Here is a 16105-nt window from a genome sequence, read left to right on the forward strand (position 1 = left end):
CAGGATAGGCTCCAAAGCAACACAGAGAAACCGTGCCTCAAAAAACAAAGCAAAACAAACCAATAAAAAATTTACAAAAAGGATGTCTGAATGAACTCCATCAGGGTGTTAAGTAGGGACATAATTTAGAAGAGAAAGGTTGTCCTATGTGCCTTTAACAGTTTCTGAAAATGGTTTCTCATTCTCATTCTGTTGAAATCAACCATTTTCAGCCTTTCCCCCTGTACATGTCCTGGGCGCCTATTTGGCGACACCATCAGCAGACAGAGAGAAAAGGGCAGTGTGCTGGAGAACCTCCATCCCGCCTCAAGCCAAACCACCCACCCAGGATTCACATACCTTGAGTTAGCTATTTCCACTTTGGTTCTGGCCAAGGCGGCAGCCCTCTGTGCGCCTTCAATCGCTCTATCCACCTTCTCCCTAGTTTTTGTGTTTCTTATTGGTATAAGCTGCTTCCTTATTCCACGGACTAGGATATTATTTTTGTATTTTCCCTCTTCCTTGGAGCCATCGGGAAAGACGGTGCAGCCGTACCCATGCCTCTTGTTATTGGCCCACTCGCCTTCGTACTTCATGCCATTGGAGCGCTCGCTGATGCCGAAGCCATTCCGCTTGTCGCTCTTCCACTCGCCCATGTAGGTTTCCGTGGTGGTGGCGTCCACGTGATCTTCCAGAGCGCAGAAATCACAGTCGACGTCACCGAAGCTGATGGTGGAGTTGGCGTCACTGGAACTGATTCGGCTCATGGCTGCATCGCTGCGGACCGAGCTGCGCTTGCTGGAGATGGAAGACTTGGATTCGGACTTGCGGAGTTTCATGCTGCCAAGCAGGGAGCCCCGTCGGAAGAGGCCACCCTTCTTTTTGCCCAGCTCCGTGTCTGCGTGGAAGTTGAGCACGAAGCCACCTCTGGTGCCAGCCGGGTTGTCTGCAGCGGCTGCGGCAGCATCGTGTAGCACGCTACCATTGCTCTGCTCGCTGCGCAGCGAGGCCAGTGAAGTACGTAGCGGGGAGCGGATCACCGTGGCCATGCCATATGGCACGCTCTGGCGCACGCCGTAGCCATGCCGCATGCCTCCAGCCCACTGGCCCTGGTAGGTACCTTCGAGAGAGCAGATCGGCAAGACTGTGTGAGTTTTGGGGGATGGCATCCACACACTGAGATAACAGTCCCCAGGGAAGGAAGGAAGGAAGGGCCAGGGTCAAATTCAACACACTTTGTGGGGGCAAGACACTTTGCATTCACCCGTGGGTGGCTACCTGGTGACTTGGAGTCTTACGGTTTTAACCTATAAACTTTTCTGATAGCCAGACTTCTGCTTTTCATTCAAAGTTTTTATGAATGGCAGGCATGCATAGGAACCTAAAACCTCATAGCTAATACTCCACCAGTGGGCTATACACCCAGAGCTGTGAACCGTATTTTCTCAATGCAAATAGAGTGATCATTGAAAGTTACCTTTTCCCTTCTGAAAGCACCAAAGATCTTAGTGAGGCAGTGCCACGGCAGTCAAAGCAAAACAAAAATGTATTCTAGTCATGGTTTCAAACTTAAGAAAAATGGCTTTGAGGTTGTTGCCCAGTACAACATTCTAAAAAGCACAAATGTTTAACACTCGTAACAGTGATACTTGGGACATGGGTTGTCTAACAAGCTGTCTTGGCTTTTCTATGATGTGAAACATCCTACATATCCTACATTCAGGGAAGGGAAGCTGAGGGTTGATAGGAGAGAGAGGGAGAGAGGGGGGAGAGAGGGAGAGAGGGAGAGAGGGAGAGAGAGAGAGAGAGAGAGAGAGAGAGAGAGAGAGAGAGAGAGAGAGAGACAGTCTAGTAGCATGTTATTTGTTTTCTCCTCACAATTCCCTGCATGGCTCTCCCTAGTCTCTTCCAAAGTACTGAGAGTCTTACCACACACAAGTACCTGAGGGCAGGACCTGATTCTCAAAGGCAGGCAAATGTTTCAAACTCATTCTTGGCTTTTGAGTCCTGTGGTCTCTGTGGTCTCTGGCTGTCTGGAGGCTATGTTTATAGAGCTTGAATGAACTGATGGGATGGAAGACACTTAAAAATTTTTGAAGAAAACTTGGCTGTGTCCATTAACATTTTTCTGATCCAGATCACTTTTTCAATGAATACTATACTTTAAAAAGTTTAATAATATAAATATATATAGTACATCGGGAATGTAAATATATAAACATAAAAAGGAATAAGCTGTAAAAAATACTTTCAGTGACTTTTTCTACTTAATAACCGAAGAGAAGTTTAAAAAATAACCTGGTGGTTTTTTTTTTTTTTTTAAATACTCTTCGGAGGAAAGGAAGGCTAAACTAAGGCACTTAGAATTTTCAAAGTCAAGCTCATTTTCTTTAATTAAAGGCAAATTTTGCATTGTTACTATGGCCCCAGAGCAGCTATCTGGAAGACATTTTAAGTGCAATTACTTTGGTGTTATTCTTACCAATTCCCAGTGTCACAGAAAATAAATCATGATTATAGTCTGTTCATCTTGTTCTGTGTTTTATTATATTTTGTATTTCACAACACCTTGTAGGATTCCAGTGATTGGGATATATTTATTTATTAATGCAACAAGTGCTAATTCCATTTGGGGTACTGTTATTTCTTAAGATGGTATTTTATTATGTAGCTTAGGTTGGCCTGGAACTCTCAATCCTAAGTGAGCCTCCTGAATGCAGGGGTTCAAGCACCTATCACCATGCCTGTCCAAGATAGTGGTTTTAATAGGAACTGTTCCCAAGTCAAAGGTGTGGATCAATTTCAAGACTATCTTTTTTTTTTTTCTTCTTCTTCTTTATAAACTGACAACGGGGTATCGAGGAAATGCTTAGGTTCTGGTAATATGACTGCCACAGTCTAAGTAGATGTGAAGTCTTAACTTCATACCTACAAACTTCTGAGGAACACAGCTCTCACGGAATGAGTATGCTAAAACAGTTTGTAAAGATGTAAGTATTTACGCTATTAAAACACAACAATCCCATTTTAGTAGATCCTAAACATCTAGGGGAAACCAATGGCCACTTTCCTCCAACTAACAGCTCCAACATCAAACAGCAGTTAAGACTTTCCAAAGATCTGCTTCAACATTCAGGCTGTTTAAAAAACAGCAATAATTAGACAGTTTAAACATCTTTGGGACTACGAAACAGGACAGAAACCGGGAACAAAGGTCCTTCCAGGACATTCAAAGCACCACTAGAAACAAGTTGGTTCAAATTTACATAGTTGATCTTAAGGTTTAAAGAGGTTTGGCTTAGTCAATGAACTAGAAAACAGAACCTATTTCTTTATGAAGCAGGTAGTCTCCAAGTTCTTTTGTTCTTTTGTTCAAAAGGAGGTGTGATTCACTATTCTCCACCCCTAAATTCCAGTGCATATTTAACATGAAAGCAAAGTGGTTTTCCTTTCTTTCTTTCTTTCTTTCTTTCTTTCTTTCTTTTTTTTTTTTTCTGGTTGTTTTAAATTGTGTTCATCTGGGAGCTGGTTTTAAAGATCTGTCCATCTTAACTGCATAATATTGTGATGAATGGCACCCAGACTGGAATGAATTTTAGTCAAACTTGGGATGGCTGTGGTGCCAAGCTTAAGTACATGCTTCAAAAGGCTACAAGCAACTGTAATTCTGCAAACCAAACAAAACAAAAAAGCAAAAACTCGAAAACAAAAACACAGGCATGAGGTAGAAGAGGCAGAGTGCTTGTCTGGCATGAATGAAGCCTGCTTTCCATCCCCACCTGGTCCTGGAGAGGCAGAGGCAGAATGTTTACAGTTCAAGGTCATCCCCAGCTTAAAGCTAGCCTGGGCTACAAGTGACCCCAATTCAAATACATAAATAGAATAGTGGGTCTTCCTAGATATCTTCCATAGTTTTATAACAGATTATTTTAAAAAGAAAGTTTAGCAGATCCAAATTTGTACAAAAGAACATGGGAATCTAGACTTGGATTTCATGAATATGATGCATTTAGTTCTTAATATGCAGGGATTTTCTATTTCAGCTACACTTTACACAGAAATCTCTGGTGAAATAAAGTGATTCTTCTCACACAGAATTACAACTTTCTATTCTCTTGTCTTCAGAAATACATGGGAAGAGAGGCAGAATTAAGCTAACTCTTAGGAATAAAGAAGCTGATGCTCCCACTTGGGATAAAGCCTCTGTGTGAATAAACTGTAGCAATATACCTCTGCTTAGGCCATTTTAAAAAGTACAGACTTTCTAATAAGATGCTATGACAGGAGAGAAACCAGGGAATTGACTGGCACAGAGTAGGCATTCAAAAGTCACCCACATGTTTAAATCTTTCTGACTAGAGCACAACAGGGTCTGCTTGTTTGTTTGTTTGTAGAAAAAGAAAACCACAGTGCTATGATGATGCCAAATTTCATCTTTTTAAAATTTCAAAGTTGGTTGAAAACAGAAGGCAGATTATCCACAGTCATTTGGAGGTGGATTTAGCCTTCTACAAACACATGCACAAAAAATGGCTTTTGCCATGATCTATGTTTTGATTACTAGGCATAACGAACACTCTAAACCACCAGGGTTCATTTAATGGGTTTTCACTTGTAAAGGAAGCCTATGCTATAATTAAGTCACAATAAAAACAAGTCTATTTCATAATCTTTTTTAAAAAGGGGGGGCCTATACAATGATCACATTAAAAAACAAAACACTGTAGAGCATGGTACTTTGTTATATTAGAGCTAGAGCTGCGAATCAAATCCAGTCTCGAACAAACATTCGTAAGACTGTCAACCAAAGCGTTTTCAGCTGCTTCCAAACATTTAAGGCCCTCTTCTAACTACCATGGCATGCAGGGCTCGGCCCATAGAAAAGTATTAAGACCCTCCCTTTAATCCATGAGAACCATGGCCTGTACTTACATTGCAGGGTGAAAAGATTTTTTTTTTAAAAAATAAATCCTACCATTCTGCTGTTTTGATTTGAAACACGGCCCAAGTGTTCTGAGCAAGTGAAGTGTACAGATTGTATAAGCTTTTATATAAGCAATCGCATAACGGGATTTCAGTGGGCTGCAGAAACTTTTAATTGGATCCCTTTAATATCCTCCAACTCTGAATCGGCTTAATTCCAAAAGGTGACATAGCCTCCTACACTCCTTTTCAATTAAATATGATTATGTTTATTATCAGAAAGTGTTCGTTGCTAAAGGATAAGCCACTCGTCTCCCTCGGTTTGTTTTCAAAGAAATCAATCAAGTTCTGACACCTGTTTCACTAATGTATGCTCTTCCTAGAGAGAAAAATGAATCCTGGCCTACAATGAACACAATTATACGGTAAACGTTAAATAGCATCCAGGTGTGTTTAGGCCGCACCCTTTAATGTATATCAGGGATATAGTATTCTCTTTAATTTTCTTTCTTTCCTTTCTTTTTAAAATGGCAACTCTGTTGCCTTTTCCTAAATCATTTCCCCAGTAATTTGCCCAAAGCTCTCCAGGTCAGCAAAGATTACAGTTCTTGTGACTCAAAGTACTTTAAGGAGCCAAGTGAATGTTAGGGAGAAAACTGGAAAATTCACCTGCTTTGTGTGGTCGCTTCGCTGCCCATAACTAAACTAGGACTCTTCAAAATACACCCTCCATAAGGTCCAACTCCCCAACATCCTACTTATGGGGTTCTGGCTTCTTTCTATCTTTAGGCTAGCTAGAAGCGAAATACGAGACTCCACGTGAAACCAAACCGCGGGGCGGTCAGCAGCACCGAGCGAGCAGCAGCAGCAGAGCAGCCCAAGGAGTCTAACTCCACCAGAGTGGCGATTTCAAACCCGGCCCAGGGAGAGGGAGGGATCAGGAACGTAATGTGACTGGGCTCAAGTGACAGGCAGCGTCCCCTCTCCTGCCCAACCCTCCAACCCTCCTGGTGGCAGCGCGGAGCTGGCCCTCGCCAGGTGAATGCATGCATGTATTCATGCCTGCCTGCACGCCTAACTCCCGGAGCGTGGACACCCCGCTCGCCTAGGGAACCACGTCGGAGCAGACAGACAGACAGACCCTCGCTCCCCAGCTGCGTACCCACGCACTCTTGCGGGGCCGAGAGTGGGGGGGTGGGAGAGGATGGAGGTGCGGGAACCTCCCCAGGTGTTTTGGCGGGTTTCCGGACACGTGCGCCTCGCGCCCTCCCCACGTCCGTCCCCGCCGCCCGGGAGAACCCAGGGCGCCAGCCCGCGGAACCGCGGCGACGTCGCTCACCTCCGTCCCCGTAGGTCTCCACGCCGTACCCGTCCTGCAGCCCGTTACTCCAGGTCCCCTCGTAGCGGGCGGGCGTGCACACGCTCTGCCGGACCCCGTAGCGCCCCTTGAAACCGTGTGACCACTCCCCCCGGTACATCCACTTGCCCTTCGTCTCCACCCCCAGCCCGTGCCGCTTGCCCTGCGCCCAGTAGCCCTGGTAGGTGTTGCCGCTGGGCCAGGTGTAGCCTCCGACCACCTCGAAGCCGTGCGACCAGGAGCCAGAGTACTCGCCCTGGCCCTTGGGCCCCGTGCAGATGCCATGCCCGTGCGCCTTGCCCTCCTCCCAGCCGCCGCAGTAGGTGCCGCCATCGTCGAAGTCGAACCTTCCGCCCGTCATTCGGGGGGCAGCCCCGGCGCGCTCGCCGCGGGGGCGCGGGCAGAGCTGGGCACGGCACGGTGTAGCTCAGCGGTGGGGGCGCGGCGGGCGAGCTCACGACTGCGCCCCGGGCAGCTCGCACCGCCGATGGGCTCCAGTCCGACGCCGCCGCCCCCGTGCTCCCCTCCTCCTCCTCCTGCGCCGCCGCCCCGGCCAGCGCCGCGCGCGAGAGGACAGCCCAGGCTCCGGAGCGGACCTTCAGCTGCTCCCGCCCGCCCACGTGAGCCGGGCGCCGCCCCGCGCCCGCCCCTAGTCCCCTCCCTGGGCGCCGAGGCCCGGCCCCACGACGCGCCCGCCCGCCTGCCCGCCCGCGGGCCCTGCCCCCAGCCCCCGGAGCCGCGCTTCCCCGCCGGCTGGGTGGCTGGGTGGCTGGCGCGCGAGCTCTGCACGCGCGTGTGTCCACGCAGTGGGGCGTGGGTGGGAGGGCGAGTGTACCCCGGGACGTGCGACCCACGGTCAAGCCTGTGGATGCAAGCGCGGCTGGTGGTGTGGGAGGGGGGCAAGCTCTGGGCTTGGGCTGCAGGGGACCTCAGGTGTTTGGGGTTTTTTCAGTTGTGTTAAATCTCTGTAAGTGAGGCCACGTGTGTGATGAGGTGGAAAACTCGTGTGTGTGTGTGGGGGGGGTTGTAGTTGCATTTTTTTTCCTCTCCAGCATTCCAACTTGCGCACTGTTGGATTTGCCATGCGCAGCTGTCATCGTGAATTAATATGCTCCAAATATATGTCTGCATGTGATAAATCTGTGGCAGCCTAGATATAATTGTGCAGAATGTTCTTTTACACCTACCCATTTCAGGGCACACGTGTTTGCGTTTCTTTAATGAAGATTCTGAGAGAGAGCGAGCAAGCAACGCAGTTTGAAAAAGCGTGGCGTAAATCGGTTAGTTTTTCTTTGTAATACTGACAGGGTTTCTATCTGGCGTTGCTGGCACATAGGTAGGGCATTGCCTTTTTCGTTCCAGCCTGTCCCCTCACTTGTTCTCAACTTAAGAAATTCCTCAGCCTGGACCTGTGTACCCAAACAGGCTCAGTCCGTGTAAATTGTTTGAGTGCCTGGAATGTACACCTGGGACCTCTCCACTGGTGCCCACGGTTTAAGAAAGTAAACAGAAGTTTTCAAGGAGAAATATGGTAAGTAAAACACTCGTCTGAAGGTACAAGGAAGCCGTGACCTACAAAACCCGGGACAGACGTCAGCTGTCTCTGCTGCAACTTCCAGACCTTTCCAACCTTTCCACCGTTTTCTGAATGGAAACACGGAGGTTGCCCTTCCCTTTCCATGTTGCCTAATGACTTAGCATGTTGTGACGGCTGTGCCCAGTGAAGACTTCAAGAATTGGCAGCAGGCGGTTGGATCACTTAGCAAAGTCTCTCCTGAGGAGACCTTCGTAGTGTCAGTAGGGAGAGCCTTCTCCAGTCACAAGCCAGGAGTCTCAGCAGGCCTCTCAGAGAAACAGCGGTGCCTTCCTGCTGTTCCCTGGGCTAAGAGACCTCTGCATGACCAGGTGAACACACGGGGCTCTCACTAGCTAGCTGATAAACCGTAGAGAAAGGTGTCAGAGGGGCAGTAAGGGAAAAAAAAGAGTATTTCCTGGACGGCATTGTCTCTCACAGAACTGGAGCTGGCCTTTTTTCCTGCCTATCTGTCTGAAAGACCAACGGAAAAATCTGTTTACACTGAGCCAAATCACCAAAAGAGAATTAGAAGCCCTCTATGTGGGGCTGCCTGCAGAGCAGCCAGGAATAGTGCCTACTACCCTAGTGGCCTGAAATAATTAGGCATCTTGCTCAGCATCTTGTCCTGGACTGGGGGTTGATTTAGGCCACTGGGAAAATGAGGGCCCAGGGCTTTACCGCTCACCTACAACTCCTTAATGAGGAATACCGGAATCGGGACTCACACAGAGTAGCTGAGTCCCACCTGTTCTGAGGTTCTGTTTGATAGGACAGGAAGTGAGGCTTCTCGAACTGATATTTTTTTTTCTTTGCCTTTCGATTGGCTTTTTCCCCCAGAGTAAGCGTTTATGTTTTGGTTTAGTTGGGTTTTGGTTAGGACATACCCCTATGTGTTAGGATCTATGTGTTCTCTAGGAGCTTTTTCCCCCTTGAAGTAACTGGTTTTTTCTCCCCACCCCAATTCTCCAAACATGATGACTTTTTGGAGTGTTGTGGACATCACAGTTTTCTGGCATCCCTATGTAGTCATTCATGATGCAGGAAAAATAATGGTAAATCTACACTGACACTGCTGTTTGCGTCCTAATCTGTTCTTAACAGCTAACTTTCCTCGCAAAGAAACTTAAGTAAAAATGGAGAACCTTTGTGTTAGATATGAACTGTTAAATTTCAGTGCTGCTTACTCCTAACCGAACCGTCACCGACCCTCTTGGAAGAAAATGAGCATTGAACTTTTACTGCCTTCCAAACAAGTTTTCGAGCAACTAAGTGTATAAGCCATGTTTCCGTTTTCCTGATGGTACCACAGAGAATCGTTTCCCTCTCACAGGAAGGTTGGTATCAGGTTTGGTGGCTGTGGTAGGAGAGTACAGAGGGAAGAGGAAGAGGTGTAGGGCAAGCATTTCCTAGCAGGGGAATACTATTGCAGTTTCACAGTCAGCCTTGGCGATGTCCTTATGTTCCCTCTCTCTGAACCTTTGCCCTGGATAAGGGGGAGTTGAATTTAGCTTTAAGACCGGATTAGTAAGAAGAGAATGTGAGTGTTGGTGTGACAGGTGGGATGAGGGAGGTCAGTGGAGCCCAGGGGCCAACAACTACCATTCTTAGCAGCTTCTTTTCCTTTATGCACAAAGCCTGGCCTTGACAGATTATGTATATTAAAACTTATGTACACATAATTCTAAAAATTATGTATAACAAACCTTAAGCTGCTTTGACGCATATCCAGTTCGTACATGGGTAAGGATGTTTTGCTTAGAATTCAGTGATGCTATTTCTTTTTTACTTAGTGACTTGCTGTCATTAGAATTATTGAGAATTTTAATAAAGAGTTTACAGATGACAAAAGGGTAGTTATGGGTGTTTCTCGTTTAAGGAGGGTGGATTGACGTGTATAAAGAAATACATAGAATAAGATGAGTCATGTAATTCAAAGTGAACGATATTAGCCTGATTTATAAAGTCAAGCAGTCCAAGTGATTCATTTGTAATGTCTTCATAAACTTTCAAATTGTGCTTAACAAATAATCAGGAAATCCGAGCCTTCAGACAGTATGAAATCAAAAGAATTCCAAAGTTAGTGACCTTCAAATATTTTAGGGCAATTACTGTATAGCACTGAGACTTTTCAGATCTGCTTTTTTTCTGTAATAGGGATTGAACTCAGGGTTTGGGGTGTGCTGGGCAAGCACTCCGCCACCGAACATATCCGCAGCCCTGCTTTATTTTGTTTGGAAAGAGGGTTTTGCTGTCTTGGCGTGGGACATACAAGTCTCCTGCTATTACCATGCCCCACCCCCAGGCACTGCACCCAAGTTTGGATTTTAAGGCTTGTGCGGGCACAATGGCTTCCAAGAGGTCTTTTGTTACTGGGTTTTTATTGAAGAGCACATTGAGAGCCTCCAGTGGGAGGAGGAAACAGCCTGGGATGTGAAGTTAGGATGGATGGCAGAGGTGATTATTGTCTCTTGTTTGGCTGAATGATGTATGGTGCTACTGTCTAGAATCTGAAGGACAGATAGATTAAAGGAGAGCACATTGGAGGAGTTGGTTGTGGAAGGACGTACTCATGTAGGAGAGGATGATCCCCAGATCATGCAAACACAAGGAGCAGCTGAGGTAGCTCACAGGGGTGTGCTTGCCTAGCATGTATGAGGCTCTGTGTTCAGTGCCCTCACTGCAAACAAAACCCCAAAAGCATACAGCAGGTGATTAGCAGACATTTGAGTAATAGGAAGTAAGTCCATGTTTTCCTCCTTCCAGGGGTGCTTCCTTTTGAGACTGGAACTATTTGCTCATGACTTCAGAGGCCTGTGCTTGTCAGCATCTGTAGGTCACTGCCCTGCTCCTAAGAGCACAGTGGCTGTTCCATTCCTCACCCTCTGTGCGCCCCCCCCCCCCCATCGTCCTATACATCACTCCAGCCTCTGAGTGGCACTCACATTTTGCAGCTCTGACCTCCATCTTAGAGCCCACAGCCTCTGACCCGCTGCTGACTTAGATGTAGGCCGGTTCTGGCAGTGGGAATTTCATAGTTTCACTCAGTGACAGTGTTCCTTCATCTCCTACCCGTTCCTTAAGAAACCAGTGACTCTTACCAAAGTCCCCACCCCTTGAGTCCGGGCTGCCTCGAAGCCTTTGTAATCCTGTCTACCTCACTGTCCCGGCACTCAGTTTCCCTTTCACGGTGGCTTCTGGTCTGTCTGTCTTTCCTTCCTTGATCCCGAGCCACCATTTTCTGTCCCTTGTTCTTGGAAGCCCCTGTGGACACAGCCACACCATTTAATGATTGCTCCGGTAGATTGTGACTGTGAGCCTTATGCAGAGACCCTACCCCCATGCCTGGTGGCAGATCTCTTCCAGGCCAGTCCAGATATTTGTCACTGTCCCCCACCCACTGTGAGCCATGACCCTCTGCAATTAAAAAGGACCCGTCTTTTCCTTTACAAAGGAAAGGGGTGACCTATCTTTAGAACTTATCTAAATGTGTGTTCGGTTTCTGTTAGTTTTGACCCATGCTCCGTGGCCCCTTTTGCCTTTGCAAAAGTACATGAGGGATGTGTGATGAAGGAAACCTGTGATCTCATGAGGAAAGGCCAGATGTCATTATCCCCCTTGGGGGGGCCTAACTTATTCCTCATATACTACACCTAGACCCAGACGGAAGAGGTTCCTTTCCTACTCCAAGACACGAGTCTCTTCTGCATTTGCTCTAGATTCTTCCTTAGTCAGAATACGTTCTCTAGGGTTCCCTCTATATCCTGTGCCCCCCCCCACACACTTCAAGGTCGCTGGCTTTTCTCAATACTTCAGACTTCCTTGGTGTACATCACACTGTTGATCTGTCCATCTCTGACTCTCAGAGCACTTGATTTCGATTGTAATCTCACTAGTCTTCTGTTTCCCAGATGGAATGGCCTGATCTTCTGACCTGTCCGTGACAGCTACAAACTCCTCTGTGAGAACCCAGGCCCTTGCTTCTGTGAAACCCCTCCTTCTTGGATCTCTCCCCTTCCCTCTCCCGCCCCATCAGCGAGCTCATTCCCGACCTTACTTTCACCCTTTACTAACCTCCTTACTCTTAGGCTAGTTGCTATGTTCCAACCTGTAACATCACGGGCCCAGAATTTCAGTGCAGTTGCTGGATCCTTGTTGGCTAGTATCTATCAGTCCTGCCCCTAGAGGCTAAGTCTAATTTAGAAACAGTCTTAATTCCTATGTAAAAACACCAGCTGAGCCACGTGTAAATCTCAAGGGCAGTGCTTTGGTTTCTTCCCATGGCTTGTCCCTGTGGCCCTCTGTCCTTCCTAACGGGGAAAACTACGTGGAGGCCTACCTAACAGCAACTGTATCCATCAGCAAAGCTCACGGTGGGTTTCGGGAACACTCTAGCAGTGAAAAAGGTAATGACACAGAGAGGGAGGTAATGTGTGGGAGTAGTAGGCTTGAAGGTCGGAGTGACTCTCGGGTCTGTTTTGAAGACCAGAAGCGGCTTGGTGTGATTGAGTACTCCTGCAGCAAAGGCAAGAGGATTCCTGTAAGCTTGAGGCCAACCCACATACTTGCTGGCTGGTACAGCCAGGCAGTCTCCTGTAGGAGAAGCTAAGTGTAATTTAGAAAGTCTGACTGCTGAATAAAAACAATAGCTGAGTCTTACAAACAGGGCAAAGGCAGACATTTTCATGATAAATGGTATGTATTCTAGCCAGGGCAGCCTTGCTTCAAACAAACAAGTAAGCAAGTCGTATGAAGACCCGAATCAAATCATTAAGTGTGTGTGTGTGTGTGTGTGTGTGTGTGTGTGTGTGTGTGTGTGTATGTGTGTGTATGCATCTGTGTTCTCTGCCTTGGATTTGGAGACATGTATGTCTCAGACTTGGAAAATATCTCTAAAGACACAGGGGATAAAAAGAAAAATAATAAAAGCATACAGGAAACAGCTGCAAGTAGCCAAGACGAGCTCCATACCTAAGATTTCAGAGAACAGTGTGATCTTGGGCCTTGGGTAGAACTTATTTTTAGGAATCGCGGTGCATTGTTTAGCCTTTAGATATAGCAAAGTTCATCCTTCGACACCCTGTGGTGGAATGAACTCCTGAAACATAGACACCATACCAAGTAAGGCATGAGAAGAACCCATGTCTGAGATTCTGAGAAGAGAGCTGCTGGGCAAAGGGATGCCTGGCCTGAGGAGACAAGACCTTAGCACATAGAATCACAGAGCTGGTTCTGCAAATACCACAAATAAAGGAGTGGAGAAGTGTATTTGTTGCGAGTGTTGGTGTTAAGACTAAAATTAATGAAAGTTGATGTGATAACCTTTTCATAAAGCAGCTGACTAAAGAAGGCAGGCTTACAATATCGTGTAAAAGTGCAACCCAGGAGTAAGTCAGCTCAATGACTCAGAGCTAAAGGAGAGAAAAAAAAATCAATTATTAGTCAGTAAAAAAAATATAAATTATAAATGAGGAATGAATGGCTCTAAGAGCTTTGGGATGAGATCTGAAACACTGGACAAGCATAGAGAAGGCTTTCTCCTCCAGCTGAATGTCAAGGGGCTGCTTCATACTCACTGGGCATCATGGCTCCAACTGTCTCCACAGCATGGACACCTCAGAGCCCACACGGGGCTCGTCAGGCAAATAGAAAAGCCGACTTTCCTTTTCCTTGTATCCGTCATGCTGTAGCATGATGCTTTGTTTTAAATTGCTTTCTTAAAGCTCACACAGGCTTCAGAACTGCCTGTGTAGCCTGGGTGGCTCATTGCTCAGCTGTCCCGTCAAGAGAGCCTACAGTGAGAGGACATTAGCAGTCTGCTGAAGTACTTCTATCAAGGCCATGCTCCACCCACAACATCCCTCCAACAGAAAAGAGAACTGGGTGCACCTTGCGTCCCTTAACACATAAAGGGTGTCCAGCACCAGGCAAGCCTCCGGGCTTTGGAGCCACACTTAGAACCTAGCTTTCGTGACAAGTGATGTGAAAGGAGCTATCTAACCTTGAGAGCACTTAGGAAGGACGGGATTTTAGCTGGGGCAACCTGAGGCCTAGGCTGTGATGCAAACTGCTCTGCCTCTTAGGCCACGTGCTCTCTTAAATTCAGAGGTGTTGGGCACATTGGTAGTATTAAAACATACATACCTGGCACAGTGTGGATGCTGAGTGGGTTGGGATGGGTGTTGTTCTTCTGTTAACAGTTATAGGTTAAAGCTGGAGAAGCGGGGGTGGGGGGTGGTCCCGAGCAGGGGTCCCGAAGTAAGGGACCACGTGGGAGAGCATAGCAGGTTCCATAGCAGGTGAGGGCGACCGAGGCAGAGGGAATAACAGGCCAGGCAGACAGAGCTTGAATGAGGAGTTTATTTAGAAAGGGGAGTGCGGGGGGAGAGACATAGAGGCACTGGGAACAGAAGAGGAGAGAGGGAGAGAGAGAGAGAGGGAGGGAGGGAGGGAGGGAGGGAGGGAGGGAGGGAGGGAGGGAGAAGAGAAGAGCTGGAAAGAGCAAAGAGATCATAAGTGGGCAGGGGCCTGACTTTTAAAGGGTCCTTTGCCCCTGCCTGCAGACTAGTACTCACGGAACCCTGGGCTGCCCAGGGCACTGCCTGAGTGCATTCTGCCAGGTGACAGGGGCAGGCCAGCGTAATGCCCGAATCCTTACAGTGGGCCCTAAAGCAAAAGTCAGATCATCTGCAACAGAGAATTGCACATTTTTCGAGAAACAGTTCTTGGTGAGTTATTTGAAGGAACATTTCATTACAGGACCCAATGCCGTTATTGAACAAATGCCCCTCATGATTGGGATCTTGTTGAACCTGCCACAAAAAAGTCCTGTGGACTCAAAGCAGTCCGTTTCATGTTTAGTAAATTCAGTATCAAGCTGCGAGGACCAAAGGGCAAAAACTAAAGTCCAGCTTGATGGTAATAACCTGCAGAGATGTCATGCCCTTTTGGATGCTGGGCTGTATGTACACTCAATCAAGCTACTCTTCGGGCTCGTCCCCAGTGGTAACAACGTGTACACTGGGGAACTGAGAGGCGGAAGCAACAGTATTCCACTTACTATCAGATTCAGCGAGCTTCTCAGGAGTACTCTCCTTCCAGGCCCTCACATATGATAAGCAAGCAGTCTACCAATGAATTACATTGCCAGTCCTGCAACTCTGGGCCCCCCAAAGGGGAAGTACTTCTGGCACAGGGTAAAGGAAGAACACTGTTGAGCTTCAGACACTGTCTGCTGCCTGGAAATCCCCCTTGCCTGCGTCTTCAGGCCAGCGTTATGAAAGAGCACTCACTGTACTGGGATTGTCCGTCTTCATGAGCAGGAGAGGAAGGCAGAGAAGACTATGTGAGGACATGTGGGCATGGAAAGACGCTTTGGGCATCCCCCTGACCCTTTGTAAATATGGGTGCATACGTGCATCCACCCTGGTCTGAGAAGGGTAAGGCTTTCAGAAGGGTCTGACTCTGGAAACCACCAGAGAAGCAGTCAGGACCTATTGATGTGCTAGCCAAGGAGGGACAAGATGAGAGCCATTTTAGCTTCAGGAGCAACTGGCAATCAGGGGCTGCTGTCCCTCAAGTCCCCCTTCCAACGCTTCCTTGAGAACTGCTCCCAATGTGAGGAGATCTCTGCAATGGAAGAGAAGATTGTGGTCACGGACGCACAGCACTCAGACCTTCGAGAGCTAGCAGTGGCGAGGTTAGTGAGTGGGTCTCGCTGTTGCCTCTCAACTCTAACGGTGTTTATACCAAGACCGTACGCTTCCAAAGCTACAGCCAGTCACTGAGCACAGTGTGATCATAAGGGAGCTGGGCCGTTCCATTTCAACACAGGCCTTGTTATGCGGGGTAGTTTCAGTGTCCCATCGGTCTAGCTGGACCTTCATACGGTCTGCTGTGGCCTGAGACTCTTACAGCGTTCTCCCTTTACACGCATCAGGGTGTGAGACCTCCCTTGCCTATTTCTGCTTCATGTGGCCTTTATGCTGGCCCCGTATTCCTGCTGGCAAATCTCCTGTATGTCTAATTTGACTCTGGTGTCTGCCTTTTGGAGGCCTGAGTTGAGATGCCATGTGATTTTTTTAATACACTCTAGCGCGCGCGCGCGCGCACACACACACACACACACACACACGCCTCCATTCACAGGTGCATCTGGGTCAAAATAACGATGCAAAAGTCTAATGCAAAACTTTATAAAACCCAATTCAAATGACATATGCTTATTGGAAAACAATGGGAAAGCTCTCTTGAGTACTGTGATGGGGCGGATC

The 16105-nt window shown here is 47.5% G+C and overlaps 1 protein-coding gene across 2 annotated transcripts in view; it reads right to left on the reverse strand.

Moving 5' to 3' along the window:
* The window catches only part of Jph1 (junctophilin 1), a 78024-nt gene extending 71258 nt beyond the window's left edge, over positions 1-6766 (reverse strand). For both annotated transcript variants that reach the window (XM_051196511.1, XM_051196520.1), the window contains exons 1-2: positions 6242-6766; positions 340-1099 (exon numbers count right to left, since the gene is read on the reverse strand). In XM_051196511.1, the coding sequence (XP_051052468.1) occupies positions 340-1099; positions 6242-6620 (1139 nt within the window). In that variant the 5' untranslated portion in view covers positions 6621-6766. The remainder of the gene's footprint in view (positions 1-339; positions 1100-6241) is intronic.
* Positions 6767-16105: the final 9339 nt, after the last annotated feature.

The sequence above is a fragment of the Phodopus roborovskii genome, unplaced genomic scaffold, assembly GCF_943737965.1.
Source record: "Phodopus roborovskii unplaced genomic scaffold, PHOROB, whole genome shotgun sequence".
Taxonomy (NCBI): domain Eukaryota; kingdom Metazoa; phylum Chordata; class Mammalia; order Rodentia; family Cricetidae; genus Phodopus; species Phodopus roborovskii.